The 18102-nt window shown below is 38.7% G+C and overlaps 1 protein-coding gene across 1 annotated transcript in view; it reads left to right on the top strand.

The window, feature by feature from the left end:
- Positions 1-18102, top strand: part of NAA25 (N-alpha-acetyltransferase 25, NatB auxiliary subunit) — an 80539-nt gene that overhangs the window by 22440 nt on the left and 39997 nt on the right. The window contains exons 6-11 of the mRNA XM_078435790.2: positions 1210-1317; positions 1610-1688; positions 5228-5339; positions 5929-6018; positions 7242-7411; positions 10724-10836. Of these exons, the coding sequence (XP_078291916.1) occupies positions 1210-1317; positions 1610-1688; positions 5228-5339; positions 5929-6018; positions 7242-7411; positions 10724-10836 (672 nt within the window). The remainder of the gene's footprint in view (positions 1-1209; positions 1318-1609; positions 1689-5227; positions 5340-5928; positions 6019-7241; positions 7412-10723; positions 10837-18102) is intronic.

The raw sequence follows: 18102 nt of genomic DNA, 5'->3' as shown, positions 1-18102 counted from the left end.
ATTGAGATTTGTTTTTATTTTTGTATATAGTTGTCCTAATTTGTCTTCTGAACATCTTGGGTAATGTGTTATAGCATGTGTCAAATAGGGACTTTCCATATTGTCAGTTGACTTTTTGAGTTGGGGAGTTTTGGCATTTATTCCTTATGAGTTGGTATATTGGTTTATTTGTGTGGAGCACAGACTGTATTTCCCCTGAATCTTAGACCTATTACTGGGTTATTTGATCAAATATGAGACTCGAAATGTTTGATATTTTGACTTGAGGTTTGTCTTTAAAACAGTATTGTTTGTTAGTGTACAAGTTATTGAATTGGATGGCCTCGTTCTATCAATTCTGGTTTTTGAGCCTCAGTTTCCTCTTTTGCAGAAGGGAGATGCTCATCTCCCAGAGCTACTGTAAGGACTAAAAGGAGATAGGGTATAAGAGAAGATGGGGAGGAAGGAGTTAAAATGTAGCAGTTCAGAACAGAAAGGCTCTGGGTTCAGACAGGTCTGCATTCATATACTGGCTTCAGCATATGTCTTAGAGAGCCGTTGGGGAATCTCTTAGTTTATCTGTGAGATAAGCATAATAGTTACTTTGAGTACTGAGGTTTGAGCAGAATCTCAGGCAATGTTAAAATTGTTAATATGTATTGATTTTAATTGTCAATCTAAGATCATCTTAATTATCCAAGCTACTAAGCTGTGTAAAATAGAAGGAATTGGAGTTTTCCCTTTAATATGTGAACATTTCAAAAAGACATCTGATAGGGGCACCTGGCCGGCTCAGTTGGTAGAGCATGCAATTCTTGTTGGGTGTAGAGATTACATAAATAAAATCTTAAAAAAAAAAAAGACACTTGAAAGGCTTTTCTCTTCAAACAACTGATGATACCCCTTACATGTAATAAACAGTGTAGGCATACCTACTGCTTCTTAATATAGTTCTAGAAAAATGTATGAATAACCTATTTAAAAGTTAGGCCATATTGTGGAAACTCAGTATGTCAAAAATATATAGGATAATAAATATTAAAAGAAATCTCTTCTAAGGCAAACCACTCTGTAATGTATCTTCGTGGCAAGTTCAAATTAGGTCTGATATTGGACATAGTGGAGTGATAAATACGTGCTGGGGTCCCAGTAATGGTCTGCCTGGTAATAATATAAATAGTGCAAGCAGGGGAGAAATTAGAATAGAACATTTATTTTTTTCTCCTACAGTCTATATCGGCACAGGATGAAAACCTCTCAAAAACGATGTTTCTGCCCCTCGCTGAGAGAATGGTAGAAAAAATGGTGAAAGAGGACAAGATAGAAGCTGAAGCTGAAGTGAGTAGTGGAAGCCCTCCTTTTGTATTCCCATGATTTGATATTGCTACCATGTGATGCTACAGTATTGTAAACTGCTGTCTTATTCCAGTTAGAGAGCTGGGCCTCACTCTTGCCTCTTGTGTAAAAGGAAGCTTTGGAAGCACCTAGCTTAGGTATCCGAACATTGTTACTGCTAATGTCATCTCATTTGAAGATAGTGTTCTTTTCTGTTAGGTAACTTTTGAAAGCATGCAAATGATTATATTGAGAAGTTTCAATGGCTGCATTTCTTGTTTGTTTTTTCTGTAAGGTTGAACTTTATTATATGATCCTGGAACGTTTGGGAAAGTACCAGGAAGCCTTAGATGTTATCAGAGGAAAATTAGGAGGTAATTTTTAAAGTTTTCTTTTTTTTCTTATTTAAACATGCAAAATACTTAATTGTGGAAAAATTTCTCCTTATACAGAAAAGTAAAGATATCAAGACATTAAAAAAAAAATTACGTGTGGTCATTTTATGTTCATATAGATTTTTCTGTATGTTGTACATTTACTTTTTAAAAATATTTTTGAATTGGAAATAATTTAGGAATTAAGAAAATTGAAGATGTCAGAAAGAGTATGACCTCTAACCCTTTGCCCTCAAAGTTCTTTGCCAGTCATTTGTTCTGTATGTCCTTTTTTTTTTTTAATTAAAAACATTTTTTAGACTTTTTTTTAATGTTTGGGGTGCCTGGGTGGCTCAGTCACTTAAGCCTCTGACTTTGGCTCAGGTCATGACCTCACAGTTCGTGGGTTCGAGCCCCGCGTCGGGCTCTGTGCTGACAGCTCATGCTGTGCTCACCACTCATGCTCATTCACTCTCTCTCTCTCTCTGTCTCAAAAATAAATAAAAACATTAAAAATTTTAATTAAATTTTAAATTTTAATTAAAATTTTAAATTTTAAGTTTTTTAAATGTTTTTATTTATTTTTGAGACAGAGACAGAGCATGAGTGGGGGAGGGGCAGAGAGAGAGAGGGAGACACAGAATCCGAAGCAGGCTCCAGGCTCCAAGCTGTCAGCGCAGAGCCCGACGCGGGGCTCGAACCCACGAACTGTGAGGTCATGACCTGAGCCGAAGTCAGAGGCTTAAGTGACTGAGCCACCCAGGTGCCCCCTGTATATCTTTCTAAAGATGTACTTTCCCCTCCCCCCGACTCGCCCCAGTTTGTTCAAGTCACAAACGAGAACATACTGTACCTGAGCTAATAGAGCACTCTTACTCAGCTGGCACAATGTTTTTATTCAAAAAGTTTTTTCTTTTCTTTTTTTTTTTTTTTTTTAATATTTATTTATTTTGGGAGTGAGAGCATGAGTGGGGAAGGGGCAGAGAGAGAGGGAGAGAGAGAATCCCAAGCAGGCTGCACACTGTCAGCACAGAGCCCAGAGTCCAGAGTCTGACGTAGGACTCAATTTCATGAACTGCGCCGAAATTGAGAGTCAGATGCTTAACTAACCAGGCCACCGAGGCGCCCCTCTTTAATATTTTTAAATGTTAATACCTGTTAAGTCAGGATTTGTACCCCGGGTACACATTTTTTTTCTTTGTTTACCTGCCTGTCCTATCAAGGATTTGATTTTGTGACTTCTGCTCTGTGTACTGTTATACCTATTTTAAAAAAACCTTTTTTTAAATGTTTATTTATTTTAAAGAGAGAGAGGGAAAGAGAGAGAGAGATAGAGACAGAGTGTGAGCAGGGGTGGGGCAGAGAGAGAGGGAGACACAGAATCCGAAGCAGGCTCCAGGCTCTGAGCTGTCAGCACAGAGACCAGTGCAGGGCTCGAACTCACTAATGGTGAGATCATGACCTGAGCCGAAGTCGGAGGCTTAAGGAACTGAGCCACCCAATGCCCCACTGTACCATTTTTTTTTTTTTTAACTTAAGTGTGTCTTAGAGCTATACCTCACTACCTCACTCCCTTTAGTGACTGTCCAGTGTTCCATACTATAAATGTAGACAATTTACATAACCAGCCTTTGATGACTATTTGCAAAGAACACCTTGTTAACAAACCAGACTACCCTACAAGAGGCTATGGTGTGCATTCCCACCTGCTATATTTACTTTCATCATGTGAGAGGGTATGTTTCTTTGTATACTTAATAACCTGTATTTTTAAGCTGTTACTTCAAACTTTTTTTTTTTTAAAGAAAGCTTTACGCCCAACATGCGGCTTGAACTCACGACCCTGATATTAAGAGTTGCATGCTCTACAGACTGAGCCAGCCATGCGCCCCTATTTCAGACTTGTTAATAATGTTTTTCATTGTGATAGATAAAACATATCTTACAATTTTTATTTAATTCTGAGGAAGGATAATTACTTTTTAATTTGTTTAAAAGCCATTGATATTTTCTTTGAACTGCTTTTCCTTATCGTTTTCCTATTTCTAAAAATGTGGTTAATCTTAATGATTTGCAAGAGCCCTTTGTGCGTTAAAGAAGTTAACTTTCTTCCATTATTGTGAAAATACTTCCCTTTTTGTTGGAAAACTGATTTGTATGAACCCCATAGATTGATCTAACCATTCCTCTTTTTGGGATGTTTGTGAAAGAGATTTAGGTTCCCAAACATTTAAATTCCTGGAAGTGCAGTGTTTTGACAAACCTGGTTTTTAGTTGTGCCTTTACAGTGATTGGGAGAAGCTAATTGTAGATGAGTAGTCTCAGATCTCTTATTAGGAATAGTTATTAAAAAACCTTATTTTATACAAGTGTGTATATCCTTTACTAGCCTGTGTGGCCATAAAACTGTAACACTAACTGATAGTAAACTACCTGAATTATATAAAATGGAAGTTTTGTTGGTTTAAAAATTTTTTAATTTTTTCTTTTAATTTTTTTTAATGTGTATTTTTGAGAGAGAGAGAGAGAGAGAGAGAGAGAGAATGGGGGAGGGGCAGTGAGAGAGGGAGACACAGAATCCGAAGCAGGCTCAAGGCTCTGAGTCGTCAGCACAGAGCCCGACACGGGGCTTGAACTTACGAACTGTGAGATCATGACCTGAGCCAAAGTTGGACGCTTAACCAACTGAACCACCCAGATGCCCTACCAAAAAAATTTTTTTTCAATGAGAGAGTGGGAGAGGGGCAGAGAGAGAGAGGGTAGGGGGGAGGGACAAAGCATCTGAAGTGGGGTCTGTGCTGTCAGCAGGGCTCGAACTCACGAACCATGAGATAATGACCTAAGCTGAAGTTGGATGCTTATAACTGACTGAGCCATTCAGGTGCCCCTGTTGTTGTCTTAATGTTACTTATTCTCTAACTTCAGCCTCCTTGCAGATGGGTGTAAGTCAGCCTTTCTGGTTTTACCCAGCTGGATTATAATCGTATGGTTGTTAAAATGAAGATTCCCTGTAGGAAACTCATAATGTAATTATTGGTATATGTAATCTGCTGAGCTGTTCTAAAAGGTCAAGGCAAATTTAATTTGGTCAGAAATAATAGTTGTAGTTTTTCTGTTCCTGGCTCTATTTATTTTTGTATTTCTAATATCTTACCTTGCACATTCCATTCCAGTTCAAGCTCATTCGATGTTTGGGAACTATATGTATAGATGGGAAGCCTGTCTGTGGATCAGATATACTAGTCCCTAGATGTTTTTTCTGTTTTACAAGTTTATCCCATATACGAGATCCTCACTTGAATACATTCGTGATCCTTGTATTTTATAGAAAAAGTGATTATAAAATGTTTAGTATCAGAAATGTACTTTTTTCAGCAAAATAATCTTTAATAAGATAATAGTTTATATCTAACAGTGGTCCCATTTTCTCATAGAATGAATAAGAAAATGCAACATTTTTCTTCTTGTGTTTGGACTTTATTCTGATTTCTGAGCAGAAATGAACGCAGCTTACCAATTTTTATAACTTTTAATTGTAGAGAAGTTGACAAGTGAGATTCAGAGTCGGGAAAATAAATGCATGGCTATGTACAAGAAGCTGAGCAGGTGGCCAGAGTGTAATGCCCTTTCCAGGCGCCTCTTGCTGAAAAAGTGAGTAGAGGCTTCTCTTTGGACTATGAGACTGTAGCAGGGCTCTCAGTTTGCACTACTGCTTTTCTTTCTTTCTTTTTTTTTTTTTTTTTGGTCGTCTTTTATGTTGTCCGGCATAAAGTGAAATCTTTTAGTAGTGTGTTCTAGGTATTTTTAAAAGTTTTTGATGAGCCTTCATCTTTCAGTAAAGAGGTATAATCGTACTTATACCACCAGGGTGCTGAGTATTAGGTCTTGAGAATGAATGCTGAAAATCATTAAGTTGTTAAATTCAGTATTGGTCTAAAAGACACACCTTCCCCTCCCCACCACCCCATCCCACGGCCCTGTTTTGGGGAAGTGCTAATATGGGTGTTTTAGGAGCATTTGTTTTCTGGATCTGGTCATTTCATTGAAGGAAATAACAGTTCCTTAAAAGTTTTTTACTTGGAAAAATGCCTCTGGAGTTGCCCTTTTAGAGAAACTTGGAAGGGTGGGCTTCTCCTTGTAAGGACTAAAATATAGAAAGTAAGTTGAGTATTACGGTTCTTAGAGCAGACTTGTCACAACTTGGGTTTAATCCTGTGTGCACCATTCGATCTGATTTTAGCTCAGATGACTGGCAGTTCTATCTGACTTATTTCGATTCTGTGTTTCGACTGATTGAAGAGGCCTGGACTCCTCCTGCTGAAGGTGAACAGTAAGTTGATTCCTGAATTCCAGTGGCACTTTTTAGCACATTGTAGCAAAAGGATTTCATTGGAAGCCTAATCGAATTCTCTTTTTCACTCTCAATAGTGTATCCCTTTCAAAATAAGATTTTTCATTTTTTTTATTGTAAAATAAATATGTTTATTGTAAAAATGTTAAACTAGTGCAGAAATATATGGTGTAGAAAGTATTAGTTCCTGATTATCCTACCGTCCCAGAAATAACATTTTTTTTTACCTTTTTCCACTTTTATTGAGTTATAATTGATCCAGAGAGCAATCTCTCTCTCTCTCTTTCTTTATCTCTCTCTCTCTCTCTCTCTCTCTCTCTTCCTTTTTTTTTTTTTAAAGTGAGCTCTCTGTTCAGTGTGGGGCTTGAACTCATGACCCCGACCCCAAGATCAAGAGTCGCATGCTCTGCCAATTGAGCCAGCCAGGTGCCCCCAGAGATAACTCTTGATGGCAGTTTAGAGTTTTTTCTTCTAGATTTATTTCTGTCCATATACTAACATAATTATTCCCATTATTTAACATAAAAATGCAATCATATTAGTGGTTTGCAACTTGGTATTTTCTCCCTTAAAATATATCTTGGGCATTTTTCCATTTTTGGTACATAGAGATCTGTTTCATTCTTTTTTAGTGACTTAAGAGAACTCCCATTTTAGAGATGTACTGTAATTCATTTAACGTGTCTCCTGTGGATGGACTGATGGACACTTGGATTGTTGCTGATTTCCTTTTTTTTTTTTTTTTTGCTATTACAGATAATACCATAATAAACATGAATGGAATCTTTTTGAAAAGTGAATACGTAAGCAGGATTTAAGATGCTGATGAGCTTGTGCTTACTTTGTAATATTAACTAAATCATCTAAATTTTCTTAGCCTTCATTCAAGCAGTAAAGTAAAATTTACTTAGACTTTTTATTAGGTGATATTTGATATATATAAAGTGATCCCTTCTCTTTTTAAGAAAGAGGTATAGGTAGTTAGTCACTGTGTAGTAATCAGATGCCAAAATTGGGAGTAATCATATCCTATGTTACCTGTCAGAATGTGCGCCTAGTTTTCTTTTGCCCCCATGTTATTTTATAATTATCAGAATGCTTTTTATTTTTTAATTTGTTTTTTGAAATCAATTTGGCTTCACTTTAAGTTTTGGGACAGACAGTAGAGGCACAAAATACCTTTTTCATGTGTTTATACCTAGCTCTTTAGAAGGAGAAGTCCATTATTCTGCAGAAGAAGCTGTGAAGTTTATAGAAGATCGGATAACAGAAGAATCTAAAAGTTCCCGCCATCTCCGAGGACCACATCTTGCTAAACTGGAACTGATTAGACGTTTAAGACGTCAAGGTTTTGATGATGAGTACAAACTAGGTAAGAAACCCTAGTATTATTTGGGAACCCTGGAGAAGATGCAGGGATGCCTTCCATACCCAAGTGCAGTATTCATTATGTGAGGTCTACGATGATGCTGTCATGTTTGGGAAGCAGACATCTTCATAACATGAAAATATTTACTAACAAATGGATTACTGATAAAATTAGCCCTCGATCACATCTTCAACTTGACTTAACATTAGCATCTCTCCCTATTCGACCAGAGTCTTTTTCAGGCATTCTTTTTGACCTGACATTAATGTCAAAATCAGTTTCAAAGTAAAATAACCAGTTTTGTAAAAGTTTCAAGATTTCATGAAGAGGATGGAAAGTTTCTTGAAAATCTGCTCCAAGCGCTTAGAAAACCATTGACAAAACAACATCTGGTGGAGTTAGAGCAATTAACGATTAAAGAGAAAATTTACAAGGACAATGACAAGATGGGAGAAAAAACATGATTTGGATAGTAAAGCATGAAGAAATGCCTTCAGGAAATTTGATGAAGTGCTTAGATGTTTATTTGAAAATGCCTTTTTTTAAAGTGATTATTTATTTATTTTGAGAGAGAGCGCATTTGTGTGAGCATGAGGAGGGCCAAAGAGAGACAGGGAGCGAGAATCCCAAGCAGGCTCCGTGCTGTCACCGCAGAGCACATTGTGGGGCTCCATCTCATGAAACGTGAGATTGTGACCCAAGCCGAACCTGAGTTAGACACTTAACCAACTGAGTCACCTAGGCACCTCACCTGAAAATGTTTTTTTGTTTTTTTTTTAATTGAGAGAATGCACAGGTGGGGAAGGGACAGAGAGAGGGGGACAGAGGATCTGAAGCTGACAGCAGAGAGCTTGATGCAGGGCTCCAACTGATAAACTGTGAGGTCATGACCTGCGCCGAAGTCGGATGCTTAACCAACTGAGCCACCCAGGCACCCTGAAAATGGTTCTTTTTTTTAAATGCTTATTTATTTTTGAGGGAGAGAGAGAGGGAACGCGCGTGCACATGAGAGGGGGTGGGGCAGAGAGAGGGGGACACAGAATCCAAAGAAGGCTCCAGACTCTTAGCTGTCAGCACAGAACCTGTTGTGGGGCTTGAACCCACGAACTGCGAGATCATGACCTGAACCAAAGTTGGACGCTTAACTGACTGAGCCACCCAGGCTCCCCGAGAAAGAGAATCTTAAGCAGGCTCCACACTCAGAGTGGAGCCTGACATAGGGCTTGATTCTATGACCTTGGGATCACGACCTGAGCTGCAGTCTAGAATCGGACGCTCAACCGACTGAGCTATGCAGGTGCACCTCTCACAACCAGTTTTGAATTCCATGTTGACTTCTTTAGGTCTGCTTAAGGAACCTTAGTCTCTGTTATTTCCAGAAATGCAAACGAAAATTTTCATGTGACCCTCTGCAAAATGTTGAGATAGATTCCAAAGAATTGCTTTTTTTCCAAAGCTGGATAGAAAAGTTTGGATCTGCATTGACACTTGCTGTATCCATCTCTTGTCTTTCTCTTCCGTCTCACCAGCCTTCATGTTAGAAATTTGTGACTTTTTAAAATTTATTTATTTATTTTTTGTGACAGAGAGTGAGAGTGAGAGTATGCACGTGCATGCGAGCCAGGGAGGAGCAGAGAGAGAGGGAGAGAGAATCCCAAGCAGGCTCCGTGTTGTCATTACAGAGTCTAATGTGGGGCTTGATTCCACAAACCGTGAAATCATCATGACCTGAGCTGAAATCATTTGGACACTCAACCAACAGCCACCCAGGTGCCCCAGAAATTTGTGACTTTGTCTAGTCTACCCAAAATTCTTTTTGAAGTAAACTCTACCTGCAACAGGGGGCTTGAACTCATGACCCTGAGATCAGGAGTTGCATGCTGTACCAACTGAGCCAGCCAGGGGCTTCGGCACAAAATGTTTTTTACCCAGACGAGTGAGTGATTCTTAGTGACTTGGATTATAGTCCTATGAGAATCTGATGATAGCCATGGACTTCTGTTCCCAGAATTGTGAATAGGAGCCAAGACCTAAAATCTTACCGAAATTCCAGGTTAAAATTTTATGTTTCTTATTTTAATTTTTTAAAAAAATGTTTATTTTGAGAGCGAGAACGCTAGCAGGGAAGGGGTAGAGAAGGGGAGAGAGAGAATCCCAAGCAGGCTCTGCACTGTCAGCTCAGAGCCTGAATTGGGGCTTGATCTTACAACCCTGGGATCATGACCTGAACTGAATTCAAGAGTCTGAAATCAAGAGTCAGATGGTTGGGGCACCTTGGTGGCTCAGTCCATTGAGTGACTTCGGCTCAGGTCATGATCTTGCAGTTTGTGAGTTCAAGCCCCACATCAGGCTTGCTGCTGTCAGCCTGTCAGCACAGAGCCTGCTTTGGATCCTCTGTCACCCTCTCTCTGCCCCTCCCCTGCTGGTGCTCTCCCCAAAATAAGTAAATATTAAAGAAAAAAAGTTGGATGCTGACTTAACCAACAGAGCCACCCAGGTGCCCCCAAAATCTCTGCTTCTTAAATCTAGTTCAGTTTGAGAGTATCTTATTATTATTATTATTATTATTATTATTATTATTATTTTAATGTTTATGTAGTTTTGAAACAGAGTGCCAGCAGGTAGGGAAAGAGAGAGGGGGGAAGGAGGATCTGAAGCAGGCTCTGTACTGACAGCAGTGAGCCTGATGTGGGGCTTGAACTCAGAAACTGTGAGATCATGACTTGAGCTGAAGTCGGATGCTCAACTGACGGAGCCACCCAGGTGCCCCTATTATTTTGTTTTTAATGTGAGGAAAAATAAAAGGAACTGGTAGCTTTCTGCAGATCCAGGCTTAAATTTTCCATGGTGAATGATCTTGTTGGAGTTACTGGCTTGTGACTCTCCCCATTTATTTTCTCTCCGTTGGTGTGCCTGTTAAACATTCCCTTCCACTTAGTTAGCATTTATTTAATACTTGGTAAGTATTTCAGGAACTGTGGAAAGAAACGTGCTTGTTTAATGTTTGTTTATAAACTTAAGTCTTTAAACTTTAATGAAAACTTTTTAGCTATTTAAACTTTAATTCAATGGAAAGCGTCATGTTTCCTACATGTAATAACATGTAAGCTGAGTTTGTAAGATTCAACTTCTTTTTAAAGTGTTCGTTGAGTTTTAAATGGGCAAACCATCCTCCAGCCCTCACTGCCATTCTCATTGAAGCACTCAAGCAGAATTTTTATTTAATTGAAATAAATATTTTTCAAATCATACCTCTTAATATAAAAATTATTTCAGTCCTTGAGTTAATTTATTGATTTTTGTTTTCTCTCTTAGGTGATCCAGAAGAGTTAATGTTCCAGTATTTTAAAAAGTTTGGGGATAAGCCTTGCTGTTTTACAGACCTCAAGGTGTTTGTTGACCTCTTGCCTGCTACACAGTGTACAAAAGTAAGTATACTTCAGAATCCTGTTGGGTGCTTGTATTGAGGGTAACAAGGGTAACTGTGTGTAAGTTGGTGGATGCTAGGTATCAAGATAACTGCTCTAGCAAGCAGGGACTCTAGGTGCTATCAGATGAAGACATGATTTCTTGTTAAGCCGCAAGGAGAATAAACCTCTGGGAGATAATTGGATTGTCTTTTTTGTTTTGTAGTGTGTGTGTGTGTGTGTGTGTGTGTGTGTGTGTGTGTGTGTGTGTGTGTTTTGAGATAATTGTAGATTTATACGTAGTTGTAAGAAATAATACAGAGATCTCTTTATACTCCTTCCCATTTTGCCCCAGTGGTAACATCTTGCATAACTATAGTATAATAACTTAATTAGGAAATTGACATCGATACAATCCACTGACCTTTTTCAGATTTCACTGTTTGACATTTGTGTGTGTACGTGCGGTACCTTACATGTGTGTTTAGTGTGATATGTAGTGCAGTGGATTCGGTGACCTCCACTAGAGTCGGGATACAGAACAGCTTCACCACCAGATTCCGTGGCTGCCTTTTTTACCTGCAAACTTTTCCCTGAAGCTCTCTCTCCTGCTTTCACCCCCTCCCCTGGCAACCACAATAATGTTTTCTATTTCTGTAATTTTGTTATTTTGAGAATGTTATATAGCTGAATCTGAATCATATTATGTGTAACATTTTCAGATTGGCCCTTTTTCCTCTCAGCATAATTCTCTGGAGATTCATCCATGTTACATGTCTTACTAGTTCAGTCTTTTGTATTGCTGAATAGTGTTCTGTGTTATGGATGTGCCACCATTTCTTTAACCTGTTGAAGGACATACAGTTTCCTGTTTTTGGCTGTTACAAATAGAGCTTCTGTGAACATTTGTGTGCAGGTTTTTTTTGTGTGAACTTAAGCCTTCATTTTTCTGAGGAAAATGACCAGTAGAGCAAGATGGCTGCATGTTTAGTCTTTTTTTTTTTTTTTTTTTTTTTTAAGATATGACCAAACTTTTTCATGGTGACTGTACCATTTTAAATTCCTGTTAGCAGTGTATGAGTGATTCAGTTTCTCTGTGTCCTCATCAGCACTTAGTGTTGTCACTATTTTTTTATTTTAGCCATTCTCATAGGTGTGTAGTGATATTTTATAATGGTTTTAATGTGTATTTTCCTAATAGTTAGTGATGTTTAATATCTTTTCATGTGCTTATTTGCCATCTTTATATTCTCATTGAGATGTGTTTTTCTATCTTTTGCTTGTCTTCTAGTTGGTTTTTGTGTTTTTACTGTTGAGTTTTGAGAGTTTAGCTATTCTAGATACAAGTCCTTTGTCAGATATGTGGTTTCACGTTTTCTCCCAGTCTGTGGCTTGTCTTTTCGTCCTTTAACAGGATCCTTTGAAGAGCAAAATTTTACATTTCGATGAATTTATTTTGGGATACTTTTCGATTTACAGAAAACTCATTTGGATAGTGCAGAAAATTACACTACACCCTTCACCTACCTTGTTAACATCTTAAATTACCATGGCACACTTGTCAACAACTAAGAAACTGACATTGGTACATTACTATAACCTCTAGATTTTATCTAGATTTCTGCAGTTTTCCCATTAATATCCTTTTTCTGTTCTGCGATCTAATCTAGAGTACCACACTGTGGTTAGTTGTCATATATTGGGAGTTTTTGATGTGAATGAACCAATGTAAGATTGTTACATAATGAGATGGAGAACCTTATCTTTAGACTCCTCATCCATGGCAACATTTATCCAGCATATCCCTGGTAATGGGCAGCTGGAGCATTCTATCAATTGGAAGAACAGTGTATGTAGAGTAGGAGAGAGCACCACGTAAAGAAATACTGGCATGTATAAAGAAAGTCTGTGACTTTGGTCAGCTTTACTCATTAGTGCCTCTGTAATTAGTGAAGGTTGGAAGCCTTCCTGTTGCAGGGGTGCCACCACCTGTTCTCTCAGAAAGCCTTCTGTCACCTCCCATAGTGGAGGTGACTAGACTATGTTTGGTGAGCCATGTCTTCAGTCCATCAGGTTTGATACTTGGCAGTCTTGAGGTGGCACATCTAAGGCAGATGGAGCAGTGTTTTCCCAAACTGATAAGCAGCCAGTGGTCTGTATTTAGTTATGAAATGAGGCTCACCATTCTCTTTGATTTAGTCAAGCTATTCTTGGAGCACCATGTTACAGGGCTCAGGCCAAGCTTTAGAAGTTTCTGGATTAATTACAATTAATTACATTTACAATTGTGATTAATGCAGAAACTGGATCCTGGGTTGTAGGAGGACGTGAAAACGTATGAGAGAGAAATAGTTGAGTGGAAGAGAGAGGTTTGGTCTGATGACGACAGAGTCCTTTTCTCACATTTGAAAAGCTCCCTTATAAAAAGCAGATGAGAATTGGGACCAGCAGGAAATTGTTACAGGGAACTTGGAATTTGGCCAGTGAAAAATAGATTTTTTTTTAATAGAATTCTCTAAAAATGTAGTGTGTGAGTTTCATGGTACTGGTGGGATTTAAGCAGAATCTAGAACCACATGGGAGAACCACATGGGACAGGCCTTCAGTTAATGTTTGTTGCATGTATTATGTATAAGTGCTAAGATTTGGAACAATTGATCTTACTGTCCTTCCCATCTTATCTTGTAAGTTGAAGCACCAAATGATGGGACTGCATTAGAGGAAACCTTAAATGGCTTTCAGCTGAGATTCATAAAGTTTTGCTAACGTAAATCTAGTACAAGGAGATCTACTCTGTTGGTTATGTTTGAAAATCTTAGGTCACCTCACGTGACCTCTTATATTAATAATCTGTGGAGAGGAACCCTCTAGAAATGCTGGGATACTGTCAGTGATAGGTAGTCTTTGTTCTGTGAGACAAAGGATGTAAAGCTGTTGCAATGAATTTGTAATTCCACTTAAATTTTTCATTGAGGGGTAATTTTGCTGCCAAAACTTTTTAAATGTAGGATGACTTCAGTAGCTAAAAATCCTGCTACTCAGCAGTGTATTTGTCAGAGGATTAAGCCGTTTGAGTAAAGTTCAGGCCGAGAACTGTAGTCCCAATTAATTAGGAGCCAAATGCTTTTAAAGTAGGCCATTGAATCCAGTTATCTTGAAGTGGCTCAACCAGGGTGATGTTTTTATCTTTTGTTTTCTTTGCCCTGGAATTTTAAGCTAAACATATGATTCCAGTTTTTAAAGAAGCTTTTTGTACAGTAGTAAAACCATACAGACTGAAATAAAGAATGAATGTATTCTTTTATGACAAAACCTATTTGGAAGATTCTTTAAGCATTCCCTAAAGAAGTCATTAATAGTAAACATTACTAATATATAAAATGGTTTACAACAGTGGAACAGAAGCTATACAGGCATTTAATCAAAAGCATGGAGACCAGTGCTTTAGTTTCTTTGTTGCAAATGATTACCTGATCATAATAATTGAATTTCATACAATTGGAGATAAATTGAAGCAAAATTGTTACAGATGTGAAACTGCACAGCGTGGGGAGGGGGGTGGTTTATTTTACTTTAATTTTTATTTGTGTAAAAAATATTACATGCATAAAGTTAAAAAGCCAGGTAGTACTAGAAGGCTTTTGTTGAAAAACAGCAGCAGCTCTTTGCCACCTTCACCCTGGTTCTGGCGCTCTACAGGCAAATCACTCAACTCCTGTTTCTTCTGTTATTTACCTCCGTATTTCTAAGTTACAGACTTGTCCAGGTATTCGTTTATTTTTATAGTTATAGTCTTCATCTGTTGGAGCCCCACCACTGAAGGTGATCATCTCATTTACAACATCTCCCTTCTCTTCTTACATACTTTCTCCCCAGTTTAGTTCAGTCATTATTCAGAATTTATATTTTTATGACCGAAGGCTAAGCCACTTTGTATATGGAGATTACCTTTCTCAAACAACTTTCTTTCTCGGAGTTAAGATTGTTTTGTTTGATTCACCCCAATCAATTGGACAGAACCATACAAGTATAAAACTCTGTTAGTTTAATACATGAGGTGGTAATATGTTCTGTTCTCCCCCAAACCTCCTCCATCCCCTGCCCCTCACCCCTCACCTCAGAAATACTTTATTTTTTTATTTTACTATTTTTTTTTTAACATTTATTTATTTTTGAGAGACAGAGAGAGAGATGGAGTATGAGCAAGGGAGGGGCATAAAAAGGAGACACAGAATCCGAAGCAGGCTCCAGGCTCTGAGCAAGCTGTCAGCACAGAGCCCGACATGGGGCTCAAACCCATGAACCATGAGATCATGACCTGAGCCAAAGTCAGACGCTTAATTGACTAAGCCACCCAGGCGCCCCTTGAAATTCTTAAAAAAAATTTTTTTTCATGTTTATTTATCTTTGTTTATTTTTTCATGTTTGTTTATTTTGAGAGAGAGAGAGAGAGAGAGAGAGAGACAGACAGACAGAGCACCAGCAGGGAAGGGACAGAGAGGGAGGGAGGGAGAGAATCCTAGGCATATTCCATGCTGTCAGTGCAGAGCCTGACTCAGAGCTCGATCTCATGAACCATGAGATTGTGACCTGAGCTGAAATCAGTCAGATGCTTAGCCAACTGAGACATCCAGGTGCCCCTAGAAATACTTTTCACGGAGCCTGTTTGCCATCGTCTGTGTTTGGTGTCTCAAACATTTGGCAGGTGGCATTCTGGGATCTGGTTGGGAGTTGGGGGGTGGGGGCCGGGGTGTGCATCACCGAGTAATGGAGTTTCACTTTGTCCTTGTTTCGTTTTTTTTCTTTTCCCTTTCCTTTCCTTTCCTAATATAGAGATTTTATCTTTTTATTTATTTAATTTTAATTCCAGTATAGTTTATATACAGTGTTAAATTAGTTTCAGGTGTACAATATAATGATTCATCAATTCTTTACATTAATCAGTGTTCATCATAAGTGTACTTGTTATCCCCTTCACCTGTTTCACCCATTCCCCCTACCCGCCTTCCCTCTGGGAACCATCAGTTCTCTATAGTTAAGACGGTTTTTTGGTTTGTCTCTTTTTTCTTCCCCTTTGTTCGTTTGTTTTGTTTCTTAAATTCCAAATGAGTGAAATCAGGCAGTATTAGTCTTTCTCTGACTGACTTATTTCTCTTAGCATTGTACTCTCTGGCTGTATCCATGTAGTTGGAAATGGCAAGATTTCATTCTTTTTTGTGGCTCAGTAATCCATTGTGTGTCAATGGACACTTGGGGTGCTTCCATAATTTAGCTATTGTAAGTAATGCTATAATAAACATAGTAGTGCATATATCCTTTTGAATTGGTGATTTTGTATTTGGGTAGATACCCAGTAGTGCGATTCCTGGATCACATGATAGGTGAGGAGGTGGAGAATAAAGAACCCTTGTGCACTGTTGGTGGGAATGCAGGCTGGCGTAGCCACTGTGGAAAACTGGGTGGAGTTTCCTCAGACAATTAAAAATAGCACTTTATCCCCATTTCTAGCTATACCTGTTGTCTGTGAATCTATAGTGCCTCTGATTCAGCTTCTCCTTGGGAGTATACCTACAGGCATCTGCTGGGTTTAGGAAGTCAGTCTGTGAGCTAGGGAGCAGTCAGACTTCTTAGATGGAGTTTAATTGTTCTTCCCATTTCAGTCCCACCAACACTTGGGCTTTCTGGGGCCCTGAATTTCTGCCTTCTAAGGTTCTGTGTCAGGAATAGACTTGCTGCCCCTTGTGTGTGTCAGATTTCTGCCCTGTCCGTCGGTTAGCACTTGACACCTGCCCTTCTGCTGCTTTTTATCTTTGAAATCCTGTTAGTGTTTGTTTGCTGTCTGCTTTTCACATGTTCGTGATCCTTGTGGTTTGATTCTTTGCTGTCACCTTAATAGGATTTTGGCAGTGAGTAGTAAGCCCATGTTTAATAACATGTAATGGGAATGATATATGTTTTTTTAATTCCAAATTTAAAGATTCAAAAACATTAAAATTTTTTTTTAACGTTTATTTTTTGAGAGGCAGAGAGACAGAGTGTGAGCAGGGGAGAGGCAGAGAGAGAGGGAGTCACAGAATGTGAAGCAGGCTCCAGGCTCTGAACTGGTAGCACAGAGTCCAACATGGGGCTCGAACTCACGAACCATGAGATCATGACTTGAGCTGAAGTCCGATGCTTAACCAACTGAGCCACCCAGGTGTCCCTAGAATTAAAGACATTTTAATACAAGGTGCTACCATTGGGAGAAACTGGATGAGAAAGGTACATGGGATCTCTCTGTATTATTTCTTACAACTGCGTGCGAATCCATAATTATGTCAAAATACAACAATTAAAAAGCAATTTAAGGCCACTGATATGACATAACTATTCCTCTCAGTGTGTAACGTTTTAAGAATTTACTCGTATATCAGTTTTGTTTTTGGTACTGTGCTCTTTGCAGTTTCCTAATTAAACTTTTCATTGCCACATTATATAGTATGTTGATATGCTGTAATTTATGAAACCTTTTCGCAATTCTTTTTTTTAATGTTTATTTTTTATTTTTGAGAGAGCAAGAGAGAGTGTGAGCAGGGGAGGGGCAGAGAGAGAGGGGGACAGAGGATCTGAAGTGGACTCTGTGCTGACAACAGAGAGCCCGACGTGGGACTCGAACTGATGAACCATGAGATCACGACCTGAGCTGAGGTTGGACGCTCAACCGACTGAGCCAGCTGGGTGCCTCATTTTCACAATTCTTTTAATCTTTTAGTTAGTATAGTACCTGGTATTGACCAATACTTGTGGCCAGCAGTGAATGAGTGTGCCATTTTTATTGGCATTTTACCAGCATTATGTGCTGTTAGAAATTTTTTTTTGTTTTAGGGGCACCTGGGTGGCTCAGTTGGTTAAGTGTCCGACTTCGGCTCGGGTCATGATCTCATGGTTCGTGGGTTTAAGCCCCGCATTGGGCTCTGTGCTGATAGCTTGGAGCCTGGAGCCTGCTTCAGATTCTGTGTCTCCTCTCTGTCTCACTCTCTCTCTCTCTCTCCCTCTCTCTCTATCTCTCTCTCTCTGCCCCTCCCCACTAGAACTCTGTCTCTCTCTCTCTCTCTCAAAAATAAATAAACATTAAAAGAAAAAAAGAAATTTTTTTTGTTTAATTTTGGTAGATAGAAAATGATCTACTAAAGGGGTTTTAATTTGTACTTTTTCCTTGATGTCTTTTTCTAGACCATTTCAACATTTGTTAATGTTTAATTTGTTAATGCCTACCAGACTAGTTCTGTTTTGAGATCTGTGCTCCTT

The sequence above is a fragment of the Panthera onca genome, chromosome D3 (assembly GCF_046562875.1).
Source record: "Panthera onca isolate mPanOnc1 chromosome D3, mPanOnc1 haplotype 2, whole genome shotgun sequence".
NCBI classification, from domain to species: Eukaryota; Metazoa; Chordata; class Mammalia; order Carnivora; family Felidae; genus Panthera; species Panthera onca.
The sequence above is the reverse complement of the archived record's forward strand: the minus strand, read 5'-3'. Positions and strand labels throughout refer to the sequence as shown.